Consider the following 12,817-nt stretch of genomic DNA (forward strand, 5'->3'; position numbering starts at 1 on the left):
AACTGCTTCATCTCCAGCTCTATTGTCGGTTCTATGTGTGCATATATCCTGGGGCTCGTGAGAGCCATCTCTGTATATATGTGATCAATAATGCTAATCAATAAGACCTCTCTGTCTACTTGGTCCCTCACGATCTGTTAAACTGTCTCACCCCTTGTATTTGTTTCTCAATTTCTAGGCACATTCTTACCACAGTTCTGACCTTCACTCAGTACGATAGCTGTGAAGAATAGGGATGATATAAGACAACGCATACCGATTTTAAAGGCGATTTGATATCCACTAGTCTATTGTCTAAGCTACAAAATGTCCGTCCACACACCCCTCTGCTCACTCCTCAACATCCAGCACCCCATCCTGCTGGCAGGCATGGCTCGTGCATCCGGCGCCCCCCTCGCCGCCGCCGTCTCCAACGCAGGCGGGCTAGGAACAATCGGCGGGCTGGGCTACACCCCCCAGCAGCTCTCGGAGATGCTCACGGAGCTCAAATCGCTCCTGCGCGACAAGTCTCTCCCCTTCGGCGTGGACTTGGCCCTGCCGCAGGTCGGCGGCGGCGCGCGCGCCACGAACCACGACTACACACACGGCCAGCTCGACGAGCTCATCGAGGTTGTCATCTCGCACGGGGTGAAGCTCTTCGTGTCTGCCGTGGGCGTGCCGCCCGAGCGCACCATTAAGCGGCTCCACGAGGCCGGTATCCTGGTCATGAACATGGTCGGGGCGCCGAGGCACGCGGAGAAGGCGTTGCAGCGCGGTGTGGACATTGTCTGTGCGCAGGGTGGGGAGGGTGGCGGGCATACCGGCGACATTCCCTTCTCCGTCCTCGTGCCGGCGGTCGTGGACGTCGCGAAGCGGTATAAGAGCCCGCTGACGGGTCAGCCGGCGCTGGTTGTCGCAGCGGGCGGCATCAACGACGGCCGCAGCCTGGCGGCGTCGCTGATGCTGGGTGCGTCCGGTGTCTGGGTGGGTACGCGGTTCGTGGCGTCCGAGGAGAGTGGCGCTAGCCGGATGCACAAGGAGGCCGTGGTCAGGGCCCGGTACGGCGAGACGCAGCGGACGCTTGTCGTGACCGGACGGCCGCTGCGGATGCTGCCAAATGATTACATCAAGGACTGGGAGAAGCGGCCCCAGGAGATCGCCGAGCTGACGGCCAAGGGCATCGTCCCTATGATGCACGACCTGGAGAGCGAGAAGGAGGTCGATATGCCTTTCCTCATGGGCGATGTCTCCGCCAGCATCACAGAGATCAAGCCTGCAGGTGACATTGTGCGCGAGATGGTCAAGGATGCCGCCGAAATGTTGAAGCAAGGAGCCTCGTATACCACCGGACCATCAAGCAAGCTATGATTTCTTTGACTGTATGTACTCCGTAGTTTAGTTGCCTTTTCGAAACCGGCTATGCTGTAAAAATGAATTTCATGATTGCCTGAAGCTATCAATAAGGTTTTTGTTCATTCGGCATGTACAAGTACAGGAACATGTGCAACAAAACAGAACGGGTGCGACGGGCGAAATGAAAAACCTCGTGGACGAGGGAACATGCTTTGTGGTATACTTGAGACTAGTTCGGCAACACCAGCAGAGAGGCTCACTCAAGCAGAAATCTCACGAAGAGTGTCTCCATTACTCTGGCTTGAACTATGCTGACATAAACCTCCAGGAGCGAGAGGTTTGCTGCTACATGTCCTTTCCTGATATGCGCGACTCAAGCCGAATACTCATAGCGAATCGAGTCATATCCAATCGGGTCGACAAGCGTCTCACAACAGATATACGCCCTTCTATGCATAGGCCGCGATGAGACTCATGAAATACGAGGTAAACGCGAGGCAGCAGGTATTAGCCAGAACCAAGATCCATTAGTGGCATCCGTTGATCATGGCTTTGTTTCCATTCGCTCGCGCTTCCAAGAGGTTAGGCGGCGGGGGTGGTCCAAAGACAGGCTTCTCCGTCGGCTGGGGAGCGCTACGGCCGCCGTTGATGTCGTGATCCGGATTGTCCAACTCGTACTCGTCGTCGCTGATGCCCTCGTCGTCTTCATCGTCTTCGTAGTCCTCGTCGTACTCGCTCTCTGTTCCCTCGTCGTCTCCGTTCAACTCGGCTGTGAGACCCTGCCCACGGCCCTGGGCCTGCATTCGCCGGCAAAGCGCTTCAAGGTGTTGGCTCTTCTTTCGCCACTTTTCTAACTCTTCGTGATTTCGCGTGCGTTCCTCGGCCATCTCTAGTATGTTTCGGTTCGTTTGGTCGTGCTTGCGGGTGAGTGTCAGGTTCTCCTTCTCTAATCGTTTGGTTTTCTTCGACATTTCTTCCATCTCTTTGCGGAACGTCAGGAACAGTTCGTTACTGTTATTGAGCGTATCCTCCACCTGTAACATTATTATTACCTGCTATTGTAACAGACGTGATAGGCCGCACAATGGACGCCGAAACATACCTGCTTGAACTTCTCAACGTAGATATTCAGCTGGCTGCGCAATTCGGCTTCGGTATGCGAAAAAGTAGACACCTGCGAACTGAGCGCACGACAACGGGCCGCTTCGTTTTCAGCTGCGCGGCGCTGTTCTTCGTACTTGGCAGTTAGGCACTGTATCTCGGCATCTTTGCTGCGCAAGAGCGCTTTATAATGCAACTCTCGCATTTCGAACTTTTCGCCGATGGTCTTAATTTTGGCGCGCAGGCTGTAATGCTAGGGTCAGCGGTTGAATCGATGGTCCGTATGACAATGGACTTACGCCTCGTCCAAGTCGATATCCAGCTTTTCGTTGCGAGGGTTGCCCTTTGCTGCCATGACATCTTGGATATCGTACAACAGAGAGTCAAGCCGTTCATTCACAATCAGCCGCGCCTTTTTCTCGGTTTCCTCCAGTTTTTTGTTTTCGTCCTGTCGAACATGCGACTGTCAGACCAACGCTCTTGCAACTGAAATAGACGATTCCGTCGAGTCCGAATCAACCCACCTTGACCTTCTTGTTCTCTTTGGTGAGCTCTCGGCAGAGTTTCTCCAGTTTATCTTTCATGGTGACAGTCTTGTTCAATTCCGACTTGCCCTTGTCCTGGTCCTTCTGGAGTTGATCGGCCCGCTTTTTGCTTTTGGCATAGTCGCGATCCAGCTTCTTCATGTCCGCCAACAGTTCGGTGTACTTCTTGTGGACGGTCTCCAGTCTGGTCATGGGGGACTCGATGTTGCTGAGCAATTGGTTCAAATCTCTGGTAGCCTTCTTGACCTCACGCTCTGTCGGTAGGTACCGGTTAGTGTCAACCACTTAATAAGTATGTAGCGATCGAAACTAAGCTGCAAAAGGATTTTATGCTAGGGAAAGGCCGCATAACGAACCGATTTCTTGTTCTTGATCTTTCTCCCCAGCAGCATCTTGCTCCAGCTGAGAGATTTTGGCAGCAAGTAGCTTAGACGTCTCATTGGGATCCGCCATCTTCTTCCCCTTGTTCTTCTTCGACATTGCTGCAGACGACATGACCCTCGATTCCTGCAGGAACAGTGCCGAATATTGGGTGCGATTTGCGGATTCGTTGGCGGTGGTCGCGTGGCCAATCCACGGATGCCGAAAATTGCGAAGACGGCAAGGTTGGCGAGAAGCGGTAGACCGTTAAATGGGTGGCTTTTTGGTACACGGCTGCGGAGGCAGGAACACCACGAACGTAAGAGGGTACTCCCCAAGAAGTATGATCGAAGCTCTAGCCTAATCGAAGTCGAAAACCCACAGAGTACCTATACTAGCGGAGAACCTAGGTGGCCTTCTCTTTAAAGACTCGCAGAACTCGGTGGATTGGATCTCCACAATCTTTTGCAACCAAGTTCGGCAAGGCGATCGAAGACCTTCAAGCAAGAGAATAGACTGCGGGGTTTTCCGGAGAATGAGAGCAGGTCCGCCAGATGAAAGACAGACACACAGAACAGAAGCTTCGAGGACCTTGCCGGGGAGAATAGATCGAATCGAATCCAGTCGTGAGCGTAGGTAAGAGGGGGAATGCGCACTTGACCGGCACTAACCCGATTTGAAATCTTCAATCTTGGCATCGGCCAAAGTACCATTGTCTGTGTCTGCCATCATATCCTTCGATTTCACCTACATCGATATCTCTGTTTGGACTTTCCTACCATCCTTTTCAGACGCTGCCGACTGTCCAGTCAGAGGTATCCTTGATCGGATCAAAGTGATTAAGACACGTTTGCTGCCCCCTTAATCGACCCTCTTATCTCGGTACCATAGTTGGGGTAGCAGTTCCTAGAAGACAGAAAGCTTCACGATCCTATCGACTGCTGCAGCCAGGCGGTCTCTCTCCTTTCCAGGTTGCCCTCGCCATGTTGCGCTCTTTCTCAGGGGCAGGTAAATGCAAGTGCCGAATACCAGTCTCGCGGCAACCCGTCTGCGGTCGGTTGCTGAGAGTCAGCAACACACTCGCGCCATGGAATCAATCTCGAAGAGCTGCGTCGACCGTCACTAGCTTGGACAGTTTTCCAAATGTCGGAGAGAAACTCCACGGGTTCACTGTCCAGGAGAAGAAACATGTACCAGAGTTGCACCTTACGGCAGTACGGTTAAAGCACGACAAGACAGATGCAGATTACCTGCATGTTGCCAGGGAGGATAAGAACAATGTCTTCGGTATTGGTTTTAAGACGAACCCCCCAGATGCGACTGGCGTACCACATATTTTGGAGCATACCACGTTATGCGGAAGTGAAAAGTGAGAAAGCTTCGGTCCGACTCTTGCGCAAGTATAAGTGTGCCTTGAGAGATGGACTCATTGCTGATATGCTTCGACATTCTAGGTACCCAATTCGCGACCCATTCTTCAAAATGCTTCCCCGATCATTGTCGAATTTTATGAATGCGTTCACCTCCGCCGACCACACCACATACCCCTTCGCCACAACAAATCAACAGGACTTTCAAAACCTGCTTTCAGTGTATTTGGACGCTACACTACACCCATTGCTGAAAGAAGAAGATTTCAGGCAAGAGGGATGGCGGCTGGGACCAGAGGACCCTCGCCCCATTTTAGCCCAGGGAGAGCAATCCAAGGGAGGCCTGCAGTCAGACGATGTGGTTTTCAAAGGAGTCGTCTACAACGAAATGAAGGGACAGATATCGGACGCCAATTATCTCTACTACATCAAATATCGTGAAAGCATCTTTCCGGCTCTGAATAACTCTGGTGGAGACCCTCAATACATCACCGATTTGACGCACCAGCAGCTGGTGGACTTCTCCAAGCGGAATTACCATCCCAGTAACGCCAAGATTTTGACATACGGGGACATGCCTCTGAGCGAACACTTGAGGCAGATCGGTGAGGTGCTGGATGGCTTTGAAAAGGGACAAGCCGACAGAGATGTCAAGCTGCCCTTGGACTTGAGTCGCGGTCCACTGGATGTCACTGTTCCCGGACCTATCGACACATTCGCCAGCGAGGACAAGCAGTTCAAGACCTCGACCTCTTGGTACATGGGCGACACGACGGACGTGGTCGAGACATTCTCGGTTGGAATACTGTCTTCCTTGCTCCTCGATGGCTATGGTTCGCCAATGTATCGTGCGTTGATCGAGAGTGGGCTAGGGTCTTCTTTTACTCCCAACACAGGCCTTGATTCTTCTGGTAGAGTGCCGATCTTTTCAGTCGGTCTTACCGGCGTGAGCGAAGCGGACGCACCGAAAGTCAAGACGACTATTCAAAGGGTTTTCCGGGAGTCTCTTTCTTCCGGTTTCAATGATGAGAAGGTCCAAGGCTTCCTTCATCAACTGGAACTCGCGCTGAGACACAAGACGGCTAACTTCGGTATTGGTGTCATGGAGAAAACTCTTTCATCTTGGTTCAATGGTTCGAACCCTATGAAGGAATTGTCTTGGAATGAAGTCATTGATGAGTTCAAGAGAAAATACGAACAAGGAGGCTACCTTGAGTCATTGATGCAAAAATATCTCATGAACGATAAATGTCTCACGTTTACGATGGTGGGGACTCCCTCGTATAACAAAGATCTCGATGATCAGGAAATGGTGCGTAAGGAAAAGAAGCTCAGTCAGCTCGTTGAACGTCATGGCTCGGTTGAGCAGGCTGTCTCTGCGCTTGCTGAAGAAGAGATTCAATTGCTCAAGATTCAGGAAGAGGCGCAGAACGCCGATTTGAGCTGCTTACCCTCTCTTCGCGTTGAGGATATCTCCAGGGAAAAGGAACGCAAACCCGTGCGGGAGTCCAAGGTAGACGGTATAGACGTCGTCTGGCGCGAAGCCCCAACAAATGGACTCACCTATTTCCAAGCATTGAATTCTTTCGAGGAGCTGCCAGATGACCTGCGATTGTTATTGCCGCTGTTCAACGATTGTATCATGCGACTAGGCACTCCAGACAAATCCATGGAACAGTGGGAAGACCTGATCAAGTTGAAGAGCGGCGGAATCACAACATCCACTCTTCACACATCTTCTCCTACGGAGTTGGGTAAATTTAGGGAGGGCCTGCAGTTTTCAGGATATGCTCTGGACAGCAACATTCCAGATATGCTGCAGATTCTCACTACACTCGTCACTGAGACAGATTTCACCAGCCCTCATGCGCCCGCCATGATTCAAGAATTACTGCGCATGACCACCAATGGAGCTTTGGATGCTGTTGCCGGGTCGGGTCATCGATACGCGCTGAATGCCGCAGCTGCTGGTCTATCTCGGAGCTTTTGGGTCCAGGAGCAGCAATCTGGCCTAGCGCAATTGCAGGCTACGGCTAACCTCCTTCGCGACGCTGAGACTTCACACGAACGTCTTACGGAGCTGATTGATAAACTTCGGCTGATTCAGTCATTTGCTATTTCCAAAGGCTCTGGCCTCCGTGTTCGCATGGTTTGTGAGCCCAGCAGTGCATCACAAAACGAGAATTTGCTCCAGAAATGGCTGGCAGGACTGCCTCGCAACAGATCACCCACGTCGCCACTTGATCGTTCTGGCGTGAATTCAGTAGCTAATAGGGTATTCTACGACCTGCCTTACAAGGTCTACTACTCTGGACTTGCCATGCAGACGGTCCCTTTCATTGATCCCTCCAGTGCACCTCTCAGCGTCCTTTCTCAACTTCTGACCCACAAATACCTTCACCCTAAAATCCGAGAGAAGGGAGGCGCGTATGGCGCCGGGGCCAGCAACGGCCCTATCAAGGGATTCTTCGCCTTTACTAGCTACCGCGATCCCAACCCAGTGAACAGTCTCAAAGTCTTCCAGAACAGTGGGATCTTTGCTCGGGACCGTGCCTGGTCAGACCGGGAACTTGCTGAGGCCAAGTTGGGCATCTTTCAGGGACTTGACGCTCCTATGAGTGTTGATGAGGAGGGTGCCAGGTATTTCATGAGTGGTGTTACACATGAAATGGACCAACGTTGGCGAGAGCAAGTGCTGGACGTCACTTCAAAGGATGTCAATGAAGTCGCTCAAAAGTTCCTAGTTGAAGGATCTCGGCTATCCGTCTGTCTACTCGGCGAGAAGAAGGATTGGGCGGATTCCGACGGCTGGGAAGTCCGAAAACTCTCTATGAATGCCTCAAGTGAGCCTGCGAGCGACCCCATGGGCCAAGATGGCGCCGTGGCGTCTGCTTAAAGTTGATACGATATTGCAACGACTTGGTCTAGACGAATATGGTGCCCCGAATCTTGGACACTTCTCGACGCCCTGGGGGTTCCATAATGTATCATTATAATGACCTTTTATCATCACGTCCGCCAAACCCATTGCTTGTATATAGACATCTTCCTGTACAGTATACCGACTTCACTCCCTGTGTTTCTTTTTCTTCCTTCCTTTTCCCGTATCGATAATTCCAGCGCGTCTCAAGAACAGACCTCGACCCCGTCTTCGATCTTGATCCCCATGATCGGTAGATGGCTGGTCCTCCTGGCTTTTCAAGCCTGGAGTAAGCGCAAGATCAGTAAGGATGTGAACCCACGAGGTACACTTCTTGTCTCCGTTTCTCAGACCCTCTCTGAACTCTCAGCCTACGCAGGGCGGACTAAAAACGCGAGAACATGAACAGGAATGTAGTGAGCTGGTATCCGCTTGTATCTTATCTCGTAATTAGTTGATATTTGGGTGCCGCCTACTTGGGCTAGACGGTGGCTTGTTGAAGTCTATAGACCCACTAGACCGAGGTTAAGGTCACTTTTCGTAAATTAAGAGTTCGAGAGAAGGCCAGGAGCGATAAACGATAGTCGTGTTTGCATTCTGCAGCCAATTTCCAATTCTCGTTAGGGTCCTCTTGGCTTACCAGGGGTCTGCTGGCCAACGGGCGAATCGTGAGAGGATCTAAATCAAAGAAGAGGAGGTCTAGTTTACACAGTCTACAGTCCAGCCTTCCCCTCTCACGTGTCTGGGCTTTGGACCTCAAACATCCCCAATCACTCGATATTCTCCTTCCCATCGTTTAATCCAGATGAACTTGAAAAGAATCGTTCCCCAGGCGTAATGAAAGCGGCCGCACCTTTGCCTCGGCTGGGTTCTTGACGAAAATCATGCTATTCAGCAATTCATGTACATAGCGCCATGAAGAGAACGGGCTCCATTGTCCTGGGCCCCAAGCCGACAAAGGCATGCGGTAGGTGGAGCTGAATTCTCATTATTCAAAAGTAGATTGATTAGTGCTGGACAAAACTGACGGAATATGTTACAGTCAATTGTCGTAGGTTGAAGGTGAAGTTGCAGCGACTGTCGACTAGAATGGGCCAATTGTACTGACGGACCTCAAGATGAAATGTGAAGTCGACGGGGCTCCTCCATGTCGTCGCTGTCGACATACGAACGCTCCATGTATCTTCAAGCCTCGATCAAATGTACTGATTCTGCATTTGCCTCAGTGCTTCCCCGGGAAGTCTGAGAAATTCCATTGCATACTGACACCCTCTAGGCTGCAGCGGTCCAATCAATCCCAGAACGGTCACAGAGTGTGCAGGGCACGCTCGTGTATCATCCTTCGTCTCCCGATCAGGATTCTTCATCTATTCTCGGGCGTCTGGAGCGGATCGAGTCGCTGCTAGGCATTGGCAAAGCAGGAAACACGGCTTCATCGCTGGCCTTTGACTCAGATCTGGAGGAAGAGCCTGACGACGTGTCTTCCCGCGGACTTTGGAAAGCTGTTGAGCGTCTTAAAACCATCACCTGTCAGCCTCAGGACCAGAATATCTGGTCTTATTCGATCGTCACGCGTTTATGGACCTCGTACGTGACTTATACTTTGTTTACATTCTCCCTTCTCAGTGCGTGAACTGATATAAATCTAGATTTCTGAACAATCTTCCATTACTTCATTTTGTTCAGGATCAAAGCGTCTTGGTTGCCCCTTCACCACTCTTGCTTGCTTCTATTCTCTACATATCGGCGGTGCATAGCCCTCTAGCCGAGCTTGCTTCCTTAGCAGGTGGGTATTTCGCAGCTACATGCAGAGCGATTGCCGAGCTTGTCATTCCAAGCGCAAGGCCTGGCATCTCTGGCTGGACCAGAAGTCATGTCTCCTCATCTTCAAGTGACGAGCACACAGTGTTTCAGGATATTCTCGGCCTTATTATGGCCAGCCTAAGTTGCGAAGCGTACATTGAAACAACAGACAAGTGGATAGCCCTCGCGTACCGGCTTCTACTTGACCACTGCCCTTCCGACCTGGAAGACGCAACATACGATTGGCGGCGCCTCTTTTCTGGCATTCAGGTATTGTGCAGTGTTCTTGTATATTATCCCCGGCTATGTTCTAATTTCTCTAGGTGATCGACATAGAGCATGCCTCCATGCACATGTGCTATCCCCTTCTTCCTAGACAGCCACCCATACCGGCTCTGCAACAGTTGGATAGCCAACATGACAGTGCATTTCGCGGCCTCTCGCAGATGATGCACCAAGGCCTTAGCCATTTCGTAGGCCGGAAACTTCCCACTATATGGTCCTTCGTGAGTGCGAGGGAATCGGATGCCTTGCCCTCGGTTGGTACACCTTTCACAGAAAAGGATTCTCAAGTTATTCGGCTGTGGGCCAAGAAACTCGATGAGTGGCTGGTTCAATACAACGGAGCGTCGCGTAAGGCATTTTCCTTGCTGGACAGACCTAGCGATGGATGTAGCCAACGCTAACGGATCATGCTTGAGTCCACAGAGCCCTCACCGTCCGATCGTCAAGGTATCCTTATTCTCCTGCAGTATCATCTCCACAAGCTCTACGTTCTATCAATCTACCATCCAGCTCGTGGCTTCGACCTGAGCTCCGCGAACATGACCCCGAGCGAACGGCAGGAGCTCCTGATGTCGGCGCGCGCTGTCCTGCGATTGCGGCAGGATGATTCTAGTATCTGGTCCAACTGGGATCTGATTGTAAGCATGCGCTCACCTACCTTCTCAGGGCAAGTCTAACATATCTAGATGATAACCTGGGCAGCTATGCTCCTGCTACGCGGGGTCGAGGACGGAATGACACATCACGATGGTACAGTACGATCAACCATGCGTTGAAATCATATTCTAATACGACCTGTTGCAGATCTCCGCCTGATCCAAACCCAGCTCAGCACCTTGAAACGTAGCGACTCGTCCACATGGAGCATCCACGGCGTCCTTGCAGAGCGGCTACAGTCAGGAATCCAAAGCATGCATACCCCACCGGATAATGGACCTGATTTTGCGTTCCCGGCGCCGAATATGGATTATTCATGGACGATATTTGATCAGCAGATCATGAATCTAGCCAATCCGCCTTGGCTATTTGATGACTCTACCCTAGCGCCACCATGAAAGCGGTCGAACAATATCAGTGACAGTGACATCCAGGCATTTGTCGTACAAGGCAAGCTCCGTGCCTCGGAGCGGTTACTTAAAAGGTTCAAGACTCCGCAAGCCAGGACAAAGCCGAACATAGCAGTGGAGATAATATAGGCATTGCTGTAAAAGGATTATATATTGATCGTACAGTACACCAAGTGTGTAGCTGGTTGTTCTTCTTGAGAACTGGGTATAAAGTAGCTGATCGTTAATCATATCATAATGTACAACTGCAGGCCCAATGCCATGGAGCCGGCCCATTTGAACATAAGCGTTTCCAGCCGCCTTCTTTCTGAAATCACTGCCGCCAGTATTCCTGGCATTTCTAGCTTCCAGCCGAAGCGGGTCTGGCAGTTCCTGCAGCAAGGGATGGATCTTCTCCACCTTGCCCGTGAGAAGGGTCACCTCCATGGTTGTGGGATGAATTTAGCTGACCAGCAGCACCCAATGCGCTGCTCAGGACTTCGGCAGGTGTTCTCGGGGACGTAGAAAGGTCTTCAAACGCGCCAGCCGCTGATAGAGAGGAGGGTAGTGGTGGAAAAGGTTCTGTTTGGGAGGAATTCGTACGTGGTCGCCAATCCGACTCGCGGCGTGAGACGCCTCCACGGGTAGGTGAAAGGGTACGGGCTTCATTTGACTCTACAAGGGTGTGATCCGGGGATGTAGAAGGCACATCTGAGACACCAGGTGCAGATTGCGGATAAGATGGAAGTGATGGCTGCAATTCCGGGTGAGCATGAATGGTTTCAGATTTCATCGCGACTAGCATACCTTGTCTTTGCTTGGATCGAGACCACGACTCGCAGCCAACCTTCGTGCTGCAGCCCGTTTCCGAGCTACGTCTCTTTCTTCCTCAAGCTCTGCTTGCTCCTCTTCTTTTCTCAAATGCACCAAGGACGCTTCGCCGTTATCACGGGAATTCTCTTTGTTAGGACTTCGGGATTCTCGTAACCGACTCTTTTTCTTTTTGGACTCCCTCGAAGCTGAGGTCCCGAAACTAAAGGTTCCCGACATGGACCGTTTTATCCCTGCAACTTTGTCGCTCAATTGATCGTCCGAGTCTAGTCCTGTACCTCGGCGACTGACCCACGCCAGTGCAAATTCGTCGTCTAGAGGAACCGCATCTTCCTCCTCGTCGCTAGGAATCAAATCCCCTCTCGAGCTCAAGGAGGTCGCGGTCTCACGCGATGTCTGCGTGGCACTGCGGTATCGCCCATTCTTGTTGGAGGAGTCATGCTCCTCCGTTTCTTCGGCGGACTCCATGAGGGGTTCATCCTCGGGCGCATGCCGGCGCAGCCCCGTAGGATGTTCCTGCAGATCCGCAGCGGACGGTCGATATTTCAGCCCTCGCGCCCCCAGTCTCCAGGGAAAGCGCTCCAAGAACCCCAGAAAGGACGAGCTTGGAATAACAGTCGGATCATTTCGATTATCGGGTACCAAAACACTGCTCTTCCGTCTCGTGCCTCTTGTACCGTAACTCATTTTGCGCTGTCTGCGTGGCTGTTCGGCGCCCCCGCGCGTCAGGCCGCTTCCCGCCAGCAGCCGGTCGAGCTCGTCCGTGCCCCATCCAAGCAAACTGTCGTTGGAATCATCATTATCCCAATCATCATAAAAGTCAAAGCTGGCTTCCGCACGTCCCCGTCTCCGACGTCGAAGATGGTCATCCCGACTTGGAAGACAAGGGGCCGTACATGCCTGGACGCAGTTTCCAATCGACGAAAGACAAGGTAGGATATAATGGTGCGAAAATGTATAGAGCCCCTCCTGCGCCGTCTCGTTCGCAGATTCCAGGTTGTGAGAGATCTGGTTGATCGTCTGGCGGACCCGAGGGTCTCTGGTTCGCATCATCTTGATGATAAGGTATCCCCGTTGGGTATGACAATCAGCCAACGGCGGAGGAGACTTTGTGCGCAGATGCTTCAGTCTGTCCCAAAAGAATCACATTGAAGTGAATCGATGGAAAGAACGATGTGGGCAGTTGGCGGCTTGATCGTCAGCCCCATCGATATATCCATGCGA

At 51.8% G+C, this 12,817-nt stretch overlaps 5 protein-coding genes across 5 annotated transcripts; 3 read left to right on the plus strand and 2 right to left on the minus strand.

The window, feature by feature from the left end:
* Nucleotides 1–306: 306 nt before the first annotated feature.
* Asppvi_000798 (NAD(P)H-dependent flavin oxidoreductase) lies at nucleotides 307–1,347 on the plus strand (the record flags this gene model as incomplete). Its single annotated transcript, XM_043297104.1, has 1 exon — nucleotides 307–1,347. One exon carries the CDS (start codon nucleotides 307–309, stop codon nucleotides 1,345–1,347), a length of 1,041 nt encoding a protein of 346 aa, XP_043153039.1.
* Nucleotides 1,348–1,859: 512 nt separating this feature from the next.
* Nucleotides 1,860–3,473, minus strand: Asppvi_000799 (taxilin; the record flags this gene model as incomplete). Its single annotated transcript, XM_043297105.1, has 5 exons — nucleotides 1,860–2,366; nucleotides 2,435–2,678; nucleotides 2,733–2,896; nucleotides 2,958–3,232; nucleotides 3,335–3,473. The coding sequence occupies 5 exons, from the start codon at nucleotides 3,471–3,473 to the stop codon at nucleotides 1,860–1,862; spliced, it is 1,329 nt and encodes a 442-aa protein (XP_043153040.1).
* An 848-nt stretch (nucleotides 3,474–4,321) lies between these two features.
* cym1 (pitrilysin family metalloprotease cym1) lies at nucleotides 4,322–7,604 on the plus strand (the record flags this gene model as incomplete). The annotated part of the gene is made up of 2 exons (XM_043297106.1): nucleotides 4,322–4,707; nucleotides 4,793–7,604. 2 exons carry the CDS (start codon nucleotides 4,322–4,324, stop codon nucleotides 7,602–7,604), a joined length of 3,198 nt encoding a protein of 1,065 aa, XP_043153041.1.
* Nucleotides 7,605–8,543: 939 nt separating this feature from the next.
* Nucleotides 8,544–10,771, plus strand: Asppvi_000801 (Zn(II)2Cys6 transcription factor; the record flags this gene model as incomplete). Its single annotated transcript, XM_043297107.1, has 9 exons — nucleotides 8,544–8,595; nucleotides 8,671–8,690; nucleotides 8,747–8,830; nucleotides 8,905–9,215; nucleotides 9,278–9,701; nucleotides 9,755–10,064; nucleotides 10,140–10,354; nucleotides 10,403–10,466; nucleotides 10,521–10,771. The coding sequence occupies 9 exons, from the start codon at nucleotides 8,544–8,546 to the stop codon at nucleotides 10,769–10,771; spliced, it is 1,731 nt and encodes a 576-aa protein (XP_043153042.1).
* A 352-nt stretch (nucleotides 10,772–11,123) lies between these two features.
* Nucleotides 11,124–12,646, minus strand: Asppvi_000802 (uncharacterized protein; the record flags this gene model as incomplete). Its single annotated transcript, XM_043297108.1, has 2 exons — nucleotides 11,124–11,516; nucleotides 11,570–12,646. The coding sequence occupies 2 exons, from the start codon at nucleotides 12,644–12,646 to the stop codon at nucleotides 11,124–11,126; spliced, it is 1,470 nt and encodes a 489-aa protein (XP_043153043.1).
* Nucleotides 12,647–12,817: the final 171 nt, after the last annotated feature.

The sequence above is a fragment of the Aspergillus pseudoviridinutans genome, assembly GCF_018340605.1.
Source record: "Aspergillus pseudoviridinutans IFM 55266 DNA, scaffold_1, whole genome shotgun sequence".
Lineage (NCBI taxonomy): Eukaryota > Fungi > Ascomycota > Eurotiomycetes > Eurotiales > Aspergillaceae > Aspergillus > Aspergillus pseudoviridinutans.